At 47.1% G+C, this 14,389-nt stretch overlaps 7 protein-coding genes across 7 annotated transcripts; 2 read left to right on the top strand and 5 right to left on the bottom strand.

Moving 5' to 3' along the window:
• Positions 1-90: 90 nt before the first annotated feature.
• ASPGLDRAFT_1510767 (uncharacterized protein) lies at positions 91-1,521 on the bottom strand (the record flags this gene model as incomplete). The annotated part of the gene is made up of 6 exons (XM_022542216.1): positions 91-287; positions 337-483; positions 648-849; positions 903-999; positions 1,073-1,132; positions 1,316-1,521. Coding segments are annotated over 6 exons (810 nt in total), but the record flags the coding sequence as incomplete, so codon positions are not given.
• Positions 1,522-1,762: 241 nt separating this feature from the next.
• ASPGLDRAFT_96088 (uncharacterized protein) lies at positions 1,763-2,155 on the top strand (the record flags this gene model as incomplete). Its single annotated transcript, XM_022550582.1, has 1 exon — positions 1,763-2,155. A coding segment is annotated over one exon (393 nt), but the record flags the coding sequence as incomplete, so codon positions are not given.
• On the top strand, positions 2,155-2,442 carry ASPGLDRAFT_1510764 (uncharacterized protein; the record flags this gene model as incomplete). Its single annotated transcript, XM_022542215.1, has 1 exon — positions 2,155-2,442. A coding segment is annotated over one exon (288 nt), but the record flags the coding sequence as incomplete, so codon positions are not given.
• A 4,130-nt stretch (positions 2,443-6,572) lies between these two features.
• On the bottom strand, positions 6,573-7,144 carry ASPGLDRAFT_53532 (uncharacterized protein; the record flags this gene model as incomplete). Its single annotated transcript, XM_022548003.1, has 2 exons — positions 6,573-6,838; positions 6,933-7,144. The coding sequence occupies 2 exons, from the start codon at positions 7,142-7,144 to the stop codon at positions 6,697-6,699; spliced, it is 354 nt and encodes a 117-aa protein (XP_022395298.1). The 3' UTR covers positions 6,573-6,696.
• Positions 7,145-8,150: 1,006 nt separating this feature from the next.
• Positions 8,151-8,993, bottom strand: ASPGLDRAFT_1206741 (uncharacterized protein). The gene is made up of 2 exons (XM_022540161.1): positions 8,855-8,993; positions 8,151-8,626 (listed from the first exon to the last, which is right to left on the bottom strand). Exons 1-2 carry the CDS (start codon positions 8,904-8,906, stop codon positions 8,274-8,276), a joined length of 405 nt encoding a protein of 134 aa, XP_022395297.1. The 5' UTR covers positions 8,907-8,993; the 3' UTR covers positions 8,151-8,273.
• A 2,270-nt stretch (positions 8,994-11,263) lies between these two features.
• Positions 11,264-12,126, bottom strand: ASPGLDRAFT_1510749 (alpha/beta hydrolase). The gene has a single exon (XM_022542214.1). It carries the CDS (start codon positions 12,064-12,066, stop codon positions 11,725-11,727), a length of 342 nt encoding a protein of 113 aa, XP_022395296.1. The 5' UTR covers positions 12,067-12,126; the 3' UTR covers positions 11,264-11,724.
• Positions 12,127-12,557: 431 nt separating this feature from the next.
• Positions 12,558-13,877, bottom strand: ASPGLDRAFT_53529 (putative catechol dioxygenase). The gene has a single exon (XM_022548002.1). The coding sequence runs from the start codon at positions 13,661-13,663 to the stop codon at positions 12,719-12,721; it is 945 nt and encodes a 314-aa protein (XP_022395295.1). The 5' UTR covers positions 13,664-13,877; the 3' UTR covers positions 12,558-12,718.
• Between the last annotated feature and the right edge of the window lie 512 nt (positions 13,878-14,389).

The following is a 14,389-nucleotide window of genomic DNA, read 5'->3' as shown; positions in this document are numbered from 1 at the left end:
GGCGTTGGCGCAGACAGATATCTCTGTGGGTCACGTGCCTAGTCACGTGCATAGATCACGGGCTGGCACCGTGACATGGGAGCTACTTACATTCACTAGTGAGTCCCGGTTCTGTAGGAAAAGCAACCCATTAATATCTTGTCCATTAGGGTATGAAAGAAGTTGTTGTTTTTGAATGATTGTTGCAATTCAGTCTTTATTACAGAAGCTTGAGTGGATCTCTGCTAATGTAGAAGCATTATACTGCTGACAAAATGCCTCTAATTGTGGATTTCGAAGAAATTGTGCTAACAAACTAGTTAGCAAGTACTTCCAAACTGCTTAGCAACTACATACCTGTAGTCAAACTTGGGTCTTGTATTTGTTGAATAATTCTTTTAACTCCTTGTAAAATCCGTTCCGGTGCCTTGCTTGGTGGTGGTGGTGGATGTTGATGAATTCCATGGGATGTAAAGAGGATATATGGACATTCATTAATATCCACTGGAACTAAAGCAGTAAAAATCACACTACAGGGAGTATGTCTTAATCTGCCTGGTCCTTGAAGGTGATCTCGATCTTATTAGTCCATAACCAGTTAGTAACAAGTTGATAACCAGTCGGTAACCAGTCGGTAACCAGTCGGTAACCAGTCATGATGTACTTACCACAGTACTTTCGTCGGGATGCTAGTGATTCAAAAACACCACATTCTTCAGTTGCTGGCATAATATTGTGGTTAAAAATATCTTCAAGAAACTGTATATCAAGTGATGTATGGCCTTGGATAGATCCTCTATGATGTTTTGTTAAAAATTCATTAGATCCATTACTGCAGCCAATATATGGTGGATATTCGCCATGAACATTCTATAACCAGTGAGTAAGCACTTGAGAAGCATTTAAAAAGTAATTCAACTGACCATTTCAGTATGCCACTTAAAAACTGGCTTGCAAGTTGGAAGCTGGTCAACACATGCGTAACCCTTGTTAAAGAATTCTCTTTTTGACCGATAGTAACTAGACATACTTAGCAACTGCTTTGGAACTGCTTTGGAACTGCTTTGGAACTGCTTAAAGGATGGCTTAGTACCTGTATGCATTTCGCTTTCCAACATCTGTCTCTAGAATTTTGTATATCTTTCTGAGACTTCTGAATCATGCTCCAACAATCCTCATCAACAAATGTATGATGATAGGATTGAAGAAATGGATTTAAATATTCACATGCATAGATGCCAGAGCATTTCCAAGTCCATCTTTTAACTAAACAGTTAAAAAATGGGCATTTGACTGGTCTTCTTGGTCCATGCTGTTGTCGCTGTGAATATTGAACCTGTAATCAATTAGCAAGTACTTTAAAAGCAAGTATAAAGTATTCAGTGCTACCTCATGAACAAGCTGCTCCATTTCACTCTGTGATCGCCCTCTAGATGCAACAACATATGAGTATCCATGAATATGACTAGTTGGATACTCTGGTAAGTCATCAATATATTCAATCTTTGATGTCTGAAGAGAATGGCTTTTTGAATTTGTAAGTTGTATGGGAATACCCTGTTTCCATACAAGTATACAAGTAGTTAGTAATCAGTTGGGAAGTAGTTGGATCAGCATTAACGTTTTTTTACCCTTGAAGACTTGATTACCGAGGAGCTGGCGGACGAAACGTCGAAGGCTGTGGAGGAGCTCTTCGGTGAGCCAGAGAGTACGTCGCCCCTGGGGTTCTGGATAGAATCCTTCTCGCACCCTGCCTCTTGCAAGCTAACCCAACCCACCGACTACAGCATGGACGGAAATTACGTATAAGCCAATGCTTTTGCAACTGGTTGCGCGTGTGTCCTCGCGAGTATTCATGGGTCCGGAGTTGTGTGCCAATGAGGCGTGGCTTGGTATCAGCAAAGAGTACGCAATCGAGTCATTCGTGGCCGCGCGGACCCTGCGGCAGTGGCATTTTTTCCTGCGTCCAATCGTCCACTGGTTCCTGCCCGAATGTCGCAAGGTTCGTGCGACACTCGCCGAGGCACGGGTAATAATCATGCCTGTCATCGAGGAACGCCGGAAGACCAATCGCCAGGCCCGCGAGGCGGGTCAATCCACATCCAAGATGGCATACACGATCGGATGGATGGATGACGCAGCCAAAGGCCGACCCTATGACGTTGCGACGGCCCAGGAAGTCGGTTCCTGAAGATGCGTGAGCAGCCTGGACAGGAGAACCGCTGGCAATTTGCCACGACCTCACCGGAACACCTTATCTTTGGACATGGCAAGCACGCCTGCCCTGGACGATTCTTTGCTGGGAATGAGATCAAGGTTGTGTTGATTTACTTGCTAATGAAGTATGATTGGAAGTTCACGAGCGAGGGCCGCAAAGAGGATGTTGCTTTTGGGCAGGAATTGGATACGGACCCAACAGCCAAGGCTATGATTAAAAAGAGGAAGCTGGATATTGTACTTTAAGATGCAATAACTCGTCTTGTGCATTGAGTGCAGAAATCAATTACCTATCTAGGTTTTCTGCTGATGGGGGAGAATGGAAATCTACGGTAGCTTCAGTATACAACATCTTTATCCAAATCACCAAACACGGGATCAAGGAATCAGAGTTGACAATACATGTTAGCCACTCAGGAGTGATGCAGACAGCAAATTTGGATTATAGAATATTGAAGCAGTTCAGGGCAAGGGGAAACCTGCGAACAAGAAAATAATAATGATGATGATGATAATAATAATAGTGGAAGGCTTCTTACCTCGACGTAGAAATTATTCCTGCCCTCGTTGGAAATGCCATAGACGGTTTGGAGTAGGGACATGAGTTTTTGTTGATCGACGCATTTCCCGTCAATCTGCTGCATAAGTAGAAACACCATGGCTGGTTTATATGTCATGAAAAATATCAGACTTGATATATCGAGTCGTAGGTTTGTTATCCACATCCGAGTCTGACCGGGCACAACGGCGTTCGTTTATACCCTGCGAGGGCCTAGTGAAAAACACGCCCAGCCGAGGGCACTCCCCCACTCATTTTCCATTGCTCTACACGAGGCACCCTGCCTATACATGACTATCACTGCCTGTGATACCTCAATGCTAGGCTTACAAAGTACTGATTTAACAGGAAGCTTATTCTACACTGAAGAGATACATTGCCACTGTAACCCACAAGTTTAGTGAGGTCTATCAATGACACTATAAGATGGAGCATGATTACTAGAATTAAGTTCTATCAGAATACTATGGCTTATGCTAGCCAGAGATGGGCTTTGTCACAATATAGGTATCATGAGAATGATGATGACTAAAGTCTTCCTAGCTGAGGTTTGACATCCGTTAGGCCCGATGTCAACTACTATGCTCGGAAGGATGTCATAGGCACTATTCGGAGTGAATAGGGGAAGAACTCTGATTCTAGATATCTATCTATTGTACGGCCTTTTTATAAACAATCTGGCGGCCGTCAACTAAGCGTAAAAGGGAAGGTCGTTGCGAAAGAAGTTCAAAGAGACAAAAGGAGTACAAAGTGCATAATGCATGTATGCGGTGGCCATAGTCAAAGGATGCTGGCTGCATAGCCGTAATTCCCGGTCCTATTATCTCTCTATCATATCCTCTGTGGATACGATTAGGCATGAGCAGGAAGTACGTCGTATTATTATTATTATTTAATCAAGTTTATTGTCCATACCGAGCCCTAGAGCTATGACAGACCATGATTCATGGACTCGGGGTCAGCAGCTATTCTACTTCCCTTGTCCCTATGAGTTCCTGAGGTACCAACCTCCTTCTATGATCTTTCTGAACCTTTTCCTCGCCCCAGACCGCCTGTATGCGCAGGGCTTTTGAGCAGAGTGCTCTCCTTGTGTTTCCGAGCAGGGTGGGTGTGGTCTAAGCTGAGATTCAGCTTAGGCTACCCTCCCTGTTATCCTTCTCCTCGCCTACTTGCTTCCTCCAATGCTTCCAGTCCTCATTCCTCGTCTTTCCAGGCTCTTTCCACCGCCCGTTGTAGATATCCCTGAGGTAGAGCTACGCTGGTGTTGGCTAAGAATTGTAGCAGTGCCCTAGTCGCTTTGGGCTCCCCTAGAAGTCATCCTTGTGGATATTCTTCTGCTGTGGTGGGTCTCATAACTCCATCTTTCTCCAGGTCCTTGTAGAGCCTGTTTCACTGGTGTCACCATTGCCTGCACTCAAAGAGAAAATGGTGTACTGTCTCTTTAGAGGAACCACATCCTTGGCAGGTTGCATCTTCTCAAGCCTGGATCCAGTGTAAATATGTTCCAGTGACTGCATGGCCTGACTTCAGTTGAAAGTACCAGCTTGCCAGGTGTTTCAGAGCCGCTGCAACCAAGGGGTTGAGCCACCAGTTTTTCTGTAGCCTGTACCATTGGGATTGTTGGCTGAGTCTCCTGGCAAGCCATCTCTGTTTTTGTACTGTAATGGCCTCCGTCCAGGCTCTCTGGGCAAAAGCAAGAGAGATATCTTTTGGGCCTCTTCCTGGAGGCTTACCAGCAGCCTGCTTTGCCGCCTGGTCAGCTCTCTCATTCCCTTCTACCCCCGCGTGTCCCGGAACCCATTGGATAGTGGGTTGATGACCTTGGGCATGCAAACTCTTAGCTATAGTGTGTGCTTGAATTGCTAGAGCTTGACCTGGCCCGGGCTGGGTATGTCGCAGCCTTGCAATGGTGGCCTGGGAGTCCAGCAGAATGGTGATTGGTCTCCGACCTCCCATCTTCCATGCTACTTGGAGCGCTTGAATAACTCCAAGAAGTTCTGCATCAAAGACCTCGTATCCCTTGCCCGATGGGAATCCCCGGGTCTTCCATGCTCCTCCTGGTTCTTGCCATGCAAGTCCCGCTCCGCACCTTCCATTCTCCAATCTTGACCCGTCTGACCAGATTGTCAGTCCAGAAGTACGTCGTAAATAGGTGGGGCAATTCAAGCTCTGATTGGTCAGTCGGAGCAACGAGCATATCAATCAGTCTTCAGCGTATATGGAAGTCAACAGAATCTAACCATGGTGACTTTCTAGCAATCTTACCACCAGGCTGAATTTCTGACATTCTTGACTGGTGGCAAGATAATGTGTTTCGTTTTTCTATTCTGTCCTGAATGGCACGAGATTTCCTTGCAGTTCCAGCAAGTGGTGTTGGTGTTGAAAACCTATTCAGCACTGCTTGAGATGTTTGCCACTATCTTCATAACCGGCTTGCTCTTGAGACAATTGAGGCTATTATGATTCAATTGTCATCTGACCGTTTCGAACTGAAACAAGATTATAAGGTTTTGGAGGATGAATTGGATGCCAAGCAAAATCAGAATGAGGTTGGATATGATTGTGACGGCTTGATGCTGCGTCAACGGCTCAACACTGCATCAACGACTGACACAGACAAACGACGTCAACACGCCAGACAGGACATTAGTGATGTCAAATAAATGCCTATAAAATCCCTTCTTTCTCTAGATAGATTTCCTTTTCTCTTTTTCCCCCGGATTCGATATTCTCGTCGATGGCTACACTAGTTTAGATAGGAATATCAATTCGTTATTATCTGCTGGTCCGAGCCCGTGACAGGAAGCCCTGTTCTCCACACCCTATGGTCGTATGTGCTAGTCAATTCTTTGAACGGGTATATACTGAGCATATACTGCAGGATTGCGTGCAAAGGCCTGGCCAGTAAGCCATATTCAGCAGTTGAATGCAAAATTATAGTCTAATTCAATACTGAGAGTAATGAGGGATCTCACAATGCAAATTGACAGCAAGTTCCTGAAATATGAAAAGTAACTCGGCTACCCCACTAACCGCGAAGCCAGTGCCCCAGGTTTCAATTGCAGGAGTTGTCAAGCTTTCACTGATGAATGTCCAGATAAGCAGACAACATGCAGTAATTACCTGCACATGCTTCATGTCTGAGAGACAGATCTGGATTGTCTTTATGTTGAATGGAAACGGCCGTGGATGGTGCCTGTGTTCAGGTGATGGATATCATTACAGGGGATTCTCCCAAATGGACTCCCAAACGGTGAATCTCCGACCCCAGCCCGTTTGGACTGGTCGGGAAAGCGACCCAAATACTATCTTGAAGTAAAGTCCACCACTGACTCTTGGAATGCCCCCCTTTTACATGAGCAAGTACCAGTATCAATATCAACGACCCGCCAGGGGCCGCTTGATATCCAAGACTGACTTGTCACAGATATCGATGCGGTTTTGGTAAAGCATCTGGCCTCAGACCGCAGTGAAGTCTAGCAAAGCTGCGCTTGTGGAAGCAATAAATATCTTATTAGAAAGTGCTGATACACCCCTCCTCATCGCCCAGTCGTCTCTCTGGGATTTTCACCACTCCTCCACTCCCCCCTCCGTCCTAGAGGCTTTTGTTACAGCCTACGCCAGAAACAAACCCAGGTGAGACAGTGGATAGTATTTGGGGATTCTAAGTGGTGAACGCCAGAAATAAGATCAAATTCACCTTATGGCACAGTCTATCAACCCTAATTCTACTTATCTTACAACAAGGCAACTGTGCCCTCAAAGGATTGCAAGGTGGTATTCATAGCAGATGTCTCCATTCTTTTATTGACAACTGAGTGGCCAAGGTAAATATTTATCTACAATTTGTCAATCTAGACCTTCACTGCCTTGATTCCAGCTTCCTCATGCCATCTTCCACTTCAATACTCAACTTCCAGCGTCTGTCTCTCGGTGAGATTTTACTGAGCGGAGGGGGTGGTCGAAGTGGCCCAGACTGGGTTGCCCTCATAAAGAACGAGATTGCCGTCATTCTGGATGATAAGGACAACGTCATTCTTGGGGGCGGTGTTAGAGTGCCAGACAGCTTCATTATTGTCGGTGCTGCACATAACTTTGTCAGCCACAAGGGGCTCCTCTATAAAGTAAAACACCGCATGCAAGAAAAAAGAGGATGAAGAGAGGGAAGGAAGCTTACTAGATGACCAGGTTGCCATCTGCCTGCATTCTGACACCCTTCACGTCGGAGCGCTGCTGTTTGGTGTTCTGCCACTTTGGGTTGCCGTTCTCGTACACGACAATTTTGCCGTCTTGCTGCATTCTGAACTCGTAGACGCCATTCTCACTCCACAGGCTGTTGCCCTTGAGCAACCACTCATCATTACCGAGGGTGTTATGAGTGTGAGGCATATTGAATGAGGCCTTGGGGATGGAAAGGGTGGTTTGATAAGTTGGTTGTCTGAGTATGTTTGGGAACTCGATTGCTGAGGTGTGATGCTCTGAGGAAAGAAATTGATTCAGGAGGGAACATGACCTCCTTTATATGTTGCCATGTCCTCCGCCCAGGCCTCCTCTTCATCAATCCAGGTTAGGCAGCTCTGCATTTCGCAAATTGCACAAAGTGAGGCAGCCCATCGGCTCTCTTGTTTTCTATGCACGACGCAGCCTCGCCAGCATTTCTGCATCCAAATTGCTACAGTCCAAACAAACAGTCGAGTTTATCCTGTCTTCCAAGTTGACCCCATGAGCTGAGGGGTCGATCTTTCCTAGATGATGTTGTCAATTTTGGAGTATTGGATAACAATGATAGGAAGTCTGCCATCCCCACACTCCATGGAACATGACGGATGTCCTGTAAGGCACTTGCCAAATCTAGGCCCGTGTTGTTGCATTACATTCAGCTGAGTGGGCTTGCTTTTTGACATGAAACGATTCAGTTCTTGTTACTTATTTCTAGGTTCTCGGGCCACACATTTATGCATTACGCCAAGTCTAGAAAATTATGTGGTCAGAGATCTTGGTATACAAATATCATATGTTCGAGGTCGAATATGGTCCTAGCACTTAGGGAACTAGGCATTCGGCAGTAAAAGGCTGTACGAATTGACCTGGTCTCCATACCTCAGCTATATGCAACCGCGCTGTGGTTATACGAGTCATTTTCAAAGGTTCAGCTCTCATATATCAAGCCATTCTGAAGGTGGAACCCCCGCTTATGCAACTAGTCTACTGGCCGCTATGCCAGGAACCCATGACGAGGCCCGAGCTCTACATACATGCGCAGCGACAGGCCTGGACTGTACAACGATCGACAAGTTACAACCAGAGCTGGGCCGCGCCGTTCTAAATATTGGAACACGTCATTCGGAAGCGGGGGGGGGGAGGGGGGAATTATGTACTCTGTACTAGCCGAATCTTTAGAAGGGTACAGAGTACATATGCACGCATTCGACTGCAAAAGTGAATGGTGGTTGGCTACCTCCCAATTACAGGTGTGGGGAAAAGGCTCTTACCCACTTAACTGCACTCACACTCTGATCTATTGGCAGGAGTTGTCAATCTTTCCCGATGAGTGTTCAAGTTCAGCAGAAAATGTACAATGATTAACTACCTGCAAATGCTTACGTCTGTGAGGGACTCTGAATCGTCTGATGTTGAATGGCGTATAACCTCTCCCTCTGGCCACTACCTCAAATAGGCTGACCTTTTCGGAAAAAATGGGAGATGGGAATGGGATTTTCCCATCCTCTGCCAAGCTCGGGATGGGATTCTCCCAAATGTAATTTAGGTTAGGCGGGCTGGAGGTGGCATATGGTCCAAGAAACAACAACTTGCCATTGGTCCTTGACAAGGAACCGATCAGGCAAGTTCCGCCGGTCCGATGATATAGGCCAACGTGTGCGCACCTTTAGGTAGATTAAGCACTCAATCAACTGCGTACACGCACATACGTTCGTTAGGCAATATACCTCTTTCGTCCAGCTAGTCCTCTCCATATAGACCTCGTTAGTCCGGAATAATCGACTCCCGATTTCCCCTCTGAGCTACGATCCAAGAGACTCCGCTTCAGTCCTCAGCGTCAGGCGTTCAAGTGTCACGTGCCTAATAAAGTACTGAAACGGGTGAAACGGGGAAGCTTCGGGGCAGCGGTGCCGATTCTCCGGATTACCATACGAGGCCCATATGACAGCCGTAGGCCGTAGAGACAGTATCGCGCAGTAAGGAATGTACGTAGTATTGAGTCTGCTATAGAGTGCACTTCTCCGGAGCTCACTATATCGGTCCAATATTCCTCTGATCTTCATCAAGTACTAACATTTAAACGGAGTACAGTTTGCTCCACAACTCGCAAAAGAAAGGTCACCAGCGCACATAATTTTTGCTCTATTCCACCATCATCAATACGTTCGTCTACACAACATGTTTTTATTGCATGCTCCTAATCCCCTACAATAGTCATGATTGAGCAGTACTCTGCGATTGTGAAACGCCCCCTTTTCCTTCTTCCACACGACTGTTGGGTGGACGTTATCGAATACCTTGCATTTCCGGATATCTTATCAATATGCACCACATGCAAGTCCTTACATGCAACAGCAGAGCCGTTTCTTTACCGGGAAGTGAATTTGAATTGGAATACAGAGAAGCTCCCTCTGCGACAAGTGCTGCAGCTACTTCGAACTCTCTTCGCAAGGCCAGAGCTGGCATCTTCAGTGCACCATGTCAGCCTGCTTTCATCATCAGCAGTACTACCATGGGCCGATCTGACAAGCAATGTGAACTGGGATAAACAGTCATCATGCTTCAAAGATGTGATGGGACAAACAGTTGGTGTGATTCAGGGCGCTCAGTTCCATAATGCAGAGGACTGGGCCCGAGCTCTTCAAGAAGGAAATTTCTTTGCTTTCGCTGCAGTCTTTGTCTCTTAACTTTCAGTCTCAGATCACTTCGTCTAGACTATTCTTTTGTCTAGATGGGTGGATATCCAGGCCAAATGGTGAAGCACGCACTTCTTTTGCTAAATGGAGTGTTGTCAACATTTGACTCCCTTCATCTGATTGACTATGGTGGAAATGTGCCTTTGCCTATTGAATTTGCATTTGATTCAGGATTACAATGGCCTGATGGCTTTCCAGCATCCTACAACAATGATCAATTTGATGGCTGGTTCTATCTGACTTCTCTTCAACACTTGGAAATCTGGCTGCGCGATACGACAAAGCTCAAGGAGAGCAAGTTGGAGTTGAATCTTAACCATTTACAAACACTGATCCTGGCCCGGTCGACCATTTCTGAGGAGAATGTTTTTTCCTTACTCAAACTCGGTCATTGAAGAACCTCCATCTGGGGTTGGAATATCACTGGAAAAAACAGCAGATTTTTCAAAACGGTGGATGTTTTATCCAAGCATTGGAATCCGTCAGGAATATAATTGTAAATCTCTCTATTGGAATTGAGTACTACCCACACTGCATGGGTGAATACCACGGTGAGGAGAAACGAGGGCATGTGCTAGAACCTTTTCAAGGCGTCTTGAAGAAATTTACCAATCTCCGAACTGCTGAACTCCCTATCACCATTCTTCTTGGCTTCGACTCTTCCGAAGCAGTTGATTTAGGAAAGGTTTTACCTGACACCTTGTGCAAACTGGTCTTGAGAAATGACTTGGGAAATGTTTATGAATACGAGTGGGAGACTCCTGAATTCTTAGACTGCGTGCATGATTTTGTTACCATCCACACGCCTCAACCTCAGGCCTCAAACACCAATGCATGAGTATTTGGCTTCTCCTCCTCCTCCTCCTCCTCCTCCTCCTCCTCTCCTCTCTCTTTGCCTTCCCTCCTTGGCTTTTCTGTCGAGCTAAGTTTGGAAGCTGCTGTTGGGCTGTTCCTTTGACAATGCAGTCATAGTCTTCCTGCTGTGTGCTTTTGTCAACGACTTTGAAATTCAAACCCTTAATTCCAACAAATTCATGACAACCCCATTCGGATTTATTGGGCTTTTCCGTTGAACAGGGATCTATCACGCTCTTGGATTTGCTATTCCACGCGACAACAACAGGCTGGGGACTTTTGTTTTTGAGATCCTGGCTAAAAAATAAACACCAACCTCACTCACTCGCTACGCTCACGGTAAGCGTAGGCAAAAAAACAAAAACATACAACAGCCGGGATTCGCTGGTGGTCACCCACCCAACTACTAACCGGCCGGCGTGTGGCTTAAGTACGGCTGAGCGGACGGGAAGCCCTGTTCTCCACACCCTATGGTCGTATGTGCCAGTTTTTCCCTTGAAAAAAAATATATGGCAAGCAAGCTTTGTGTTAGGAGCTAAACTCATGATGTTATGTCTAGCTATCATACAAGAGATTTCGTTGAACGATAGTTCTTCCTTTATATATGAACTAGGCATGAGCGTGTATCATGGGGTGGGAGTTAACTATGCAGAGCCAGCGCGACATTCGGGGCTACTTCCGACCAAGGATATACAATATATATAACTATTGACTTATCTTGTATCCCCCTTTACTGCACAAATTTCACTTTCCTTTTTTGGGTATTAAAATCTAGAATATGAACAAACCCTTGACAATATTCTCACTTCTAACAAACATACCCTCCGAAATGCTTTCTTTCGGGGCCCACTTGCAAAATACGAACCAGAATTAGAGGCGTCCGCCATTGCCTGCCATCCGTGGTGTCTCCCTTCCGCAATGTCTAGCTCCACGTTTGCCCCTTCTGCAGTTGCATTCTCTTTTAAGACAACATATATCCTCAATAAACAAATCATGAGACCCGACATTAACCCATGTCCTCACAGGCAGTGCTTGTCCCCAATTCCAGCCTCGACCGGAGAGCATGCTTAAGTTTCACTAACTCATTCTGCCGGAAGCCATCCTCACCCACGGGAAAGGATGCACATCAATCCAAATGTCTTTTTGTCGAGGAATTCTAGGTGTTTATTGCGAGAATAAAAGACGATCTCGAGTTTCTCAGGTTGACCCAAGGACACAGGAGCAACGCTCGCATTGGCCGAGGGTACCCTTTTTGGAAAGACCTACCAGATATGATAGAGCGAGATGGCTGCCTACAGACTCGTTGCCCACGATGATGCTCCCCGGATCAATGTGCTCGTCCTCGATTAAGTAGCGGTATGCTGCAACGGCCTGTTCCTGCTGTTGTGGAAACATGGCATCGGGAGCAAGCGTATATTCGATTGAGAGAATGTCAAGATCCACGCCAACTCCTTCAGCTACCTCTGTTACCCGAAGAAGCGTGGACAATGGCTGAAGCGCATTTCCGAAACAATATCCGCCTCCGTGCATCCACAGCATAACCGCTTTGCGACGCTCCGCCTGCTCGACAGGTGTGTGTTGCGTTTTGCTGATCCAGTAGGCTTCGAATTCGGCATCGTGACAGCTAGGCAGAGCTGTTTCTTAGAATCTTGGAAGTGCAGTGAGGTTCTTATCTTTTGATAAGAGCATCACGGTGACCGCAGAGATGAAGAACACTGGCCCTGTCACCGGAAGCGAGGTGGTGCAGGTCTATGCTGGATATACTGGAGCGTCATCGGACAGACCTAACGAAAAACTGTGCGGGTTCGCGAAGATTGAATTACAGCCCGGTGATACCGGGAGAGTTGAGATTCCGGTCGATCAGCGCGTACTGGAATGATGCTAAGGGAAAGTGGTCCGTGGAAGCTGGGGACTATGTTCTCCTTGTTGGTACATCGAGTACTTCGATCGATGGGGGCAGACGATCCATGTTCCCACGGGTTTTGAACTTGAGCCTTAACATTCCAACATCAAAGTCTTTGTCATCTGTGCTTAAATCGATACTTCACTATTCAACCCTAGTTAATATCGAGAAATATTTCACAATGCAATGCAATTCATTCTCCGTAGAGGCTTGGACTATCGCTAAAAAGAAAACAAAAATAACTATTTACATGAATCTTCCACACATTGTACACCGCGACTATCTTTTTTACAGCTTCTCCTGCCCCTTGTTCTTGCTAAACCGCTCAAACGACGAAACCGGAGGCGCCGAGTTGGGGTTAGGGTGGTGCTTCTTGAGAGCCATCTTGACGGGGTAGTCAAGGTCAAGCGAAGCCTTGGGGTCGTCGGTCTTGGGCTTGAAGTCCACGACGAGATCGTTCTTGACGGCAAACACCGAGTCGATGCCCAGGTGGGGGTCGTCGCTGGGGTAGATCTGGTTGATGACGGTGGCGTAGTCCGGGTGGGTGATCATCAAATGGATGTGAGCGGGACGCATGGGCGAGCGGTCCATGACGTTGAGGAGAACACCGGCGGGACCGTCGGTGGGCAGCGAGTAAGGGGTCGGGTGGTAGCAGTACCAGTAGAACTCGCCCTTCTCGTTGGAGCGGAACTTGCCGCGGAGGTTGTTCTCGGTCTGGCCGGGGTCCTGGAAGTCGTACTGGCCGTTGGCGGAGGCTTGCCAGATGTCGAGGACGGCGCCCTCGATGGGGGCGCCGGTCTCCATGTCGCTGAGCACACCGTGCATCAAGGTGACCTTGCCGTCGGGGTTGGGGTCCTGGATGATGCTGTCGCCGAGGGCGCGGAAGGGAGCGTTGGGCGACCAGAAGGGGCCGAGAATGACGTTGGAGGTGGGAGTGATGCCCTCGTCGGTGACGATCTTGTTGGCAATCTCGTCGACGAGCGACTCAAGACCGATAACATCGCAGATACGGTGGCACTCGTTGCGAATGGGAGTGCTGATTTTGCCGATGGAGTTGATGAACTCGACACCCAGCATCCACTCGGCGGGAGTGAGCTCGACCTCACGAGCAAAGTCGTGGACGTGCTTGATCAGAGAACCCAGGATGACGCGAGTGCGCTCAGGGACCTTAGGTCCCATGGCGTTGACGACATAGGGAGTGAAGTCGGGGTCGAACTGGCGGTTGGCGGACATTTTGTGTGTATATATATATATATAGATAAGGTATGGGATTGGGATTTGGATATTTTGTGTATATGAGCGAAATAGAAACGGATGAAGAGAAGAAATTCTCGAGGATTGAGGTCTACATAAATATAAGAATGTGGGAAGGCGACGGCAAATTTATCGGCTACATGACCATGAGGCAGCTTGCAACGGTGACAAGCTACATGCCGAAGGTTTGATTGATTGATGGCCTCATCTGGCATCGGTCGATCTTAACAGCCGAATGGCGGCAAGTTCCAAATATGAACCAACCGGGGAAAGTGCATTACATCGACAGCGTAACTGGGCATGCTCTACCATACTACAGACCACATTCCACCGCTCTCACGCGCAGATGCCGAACGGAAAAGACCTTAACCGCCGGCAGTCAACTCTTCCCCCCGCATCCGGAAGAAGATCGGGATGTGGCTGGATCCCGATACAGTATTTAGCAGTGGTCGGCACGGAGTACTTGTATGTAGTCTAACTATATTCTGTGCAGGGGCACCGGGGCAGTTTCTGGGGTCCGGGGCAGGTCTATTCAGGGTGTTTTGTCTTCTGTGGCGTGTAGATCCAACTCAGCCTTGGGGGAGCTTGACTTGATGCACTCTATCCGGGTACGACCGATTAATGTTGTATTATCTTAGAGAAGCATGGACAATTGCATTCCTTGCCGGCTAGTATTTAAGCATGCATGCAGCTGCAAGTAGTTGT

The sequence above is a fragment of the Aspergillus glaucus genome (genome assembly GCF_001890805.1).
Source record: "Aspergillus glaucus CBS 516.65 unplaced genomic scaffold ASPGLscaffold_45, whole genome shotgun sequence".
Lineage (NCBI taxonomy): Eukaryota > Fungi > Ascomycota > Eurotiomycetes > Eurotiales > Aspergillaceae > Aspergillus > Aspergillus glaucus.
This window is presented reverse-complemented; position numbering and strand designations above follow the sequence as displayed.

Bases quoted from the DNA above. Each gene is read 5' to 3' on its own strand.
- ASPGLDRAFT_1206741 (XM_022540161.1), bottom strand. From the start codon at position 8,906: ATGGTAATCCGGAGAATCGGCACCGCTGCCCCGAAGCTTCCCCGTTTC. The intron at 8,627-8,854 runs GTTTCAGTACTT...GCGCACACGTTG, and splicing joins GAAGCTTCCCCGTTTCACCC to GCCTATATCATCGGACCGGC.
- ASPGLDRAFT_53529 (XM_022548002.1), bottom strand. From the start codon at position 13,663: ATGTCCGCCAACCGCCAGTTCGACCCCGACTTCACTCCCTATGTCGTC.
- ASPGLDRAFT_1510749 (XM_022542214.1), bottom strand. From the start codon at position 12,066: ATGCTGTGGATGCACGGAGGCGGATATTGTTTCGGAAATGCGCTTCAG.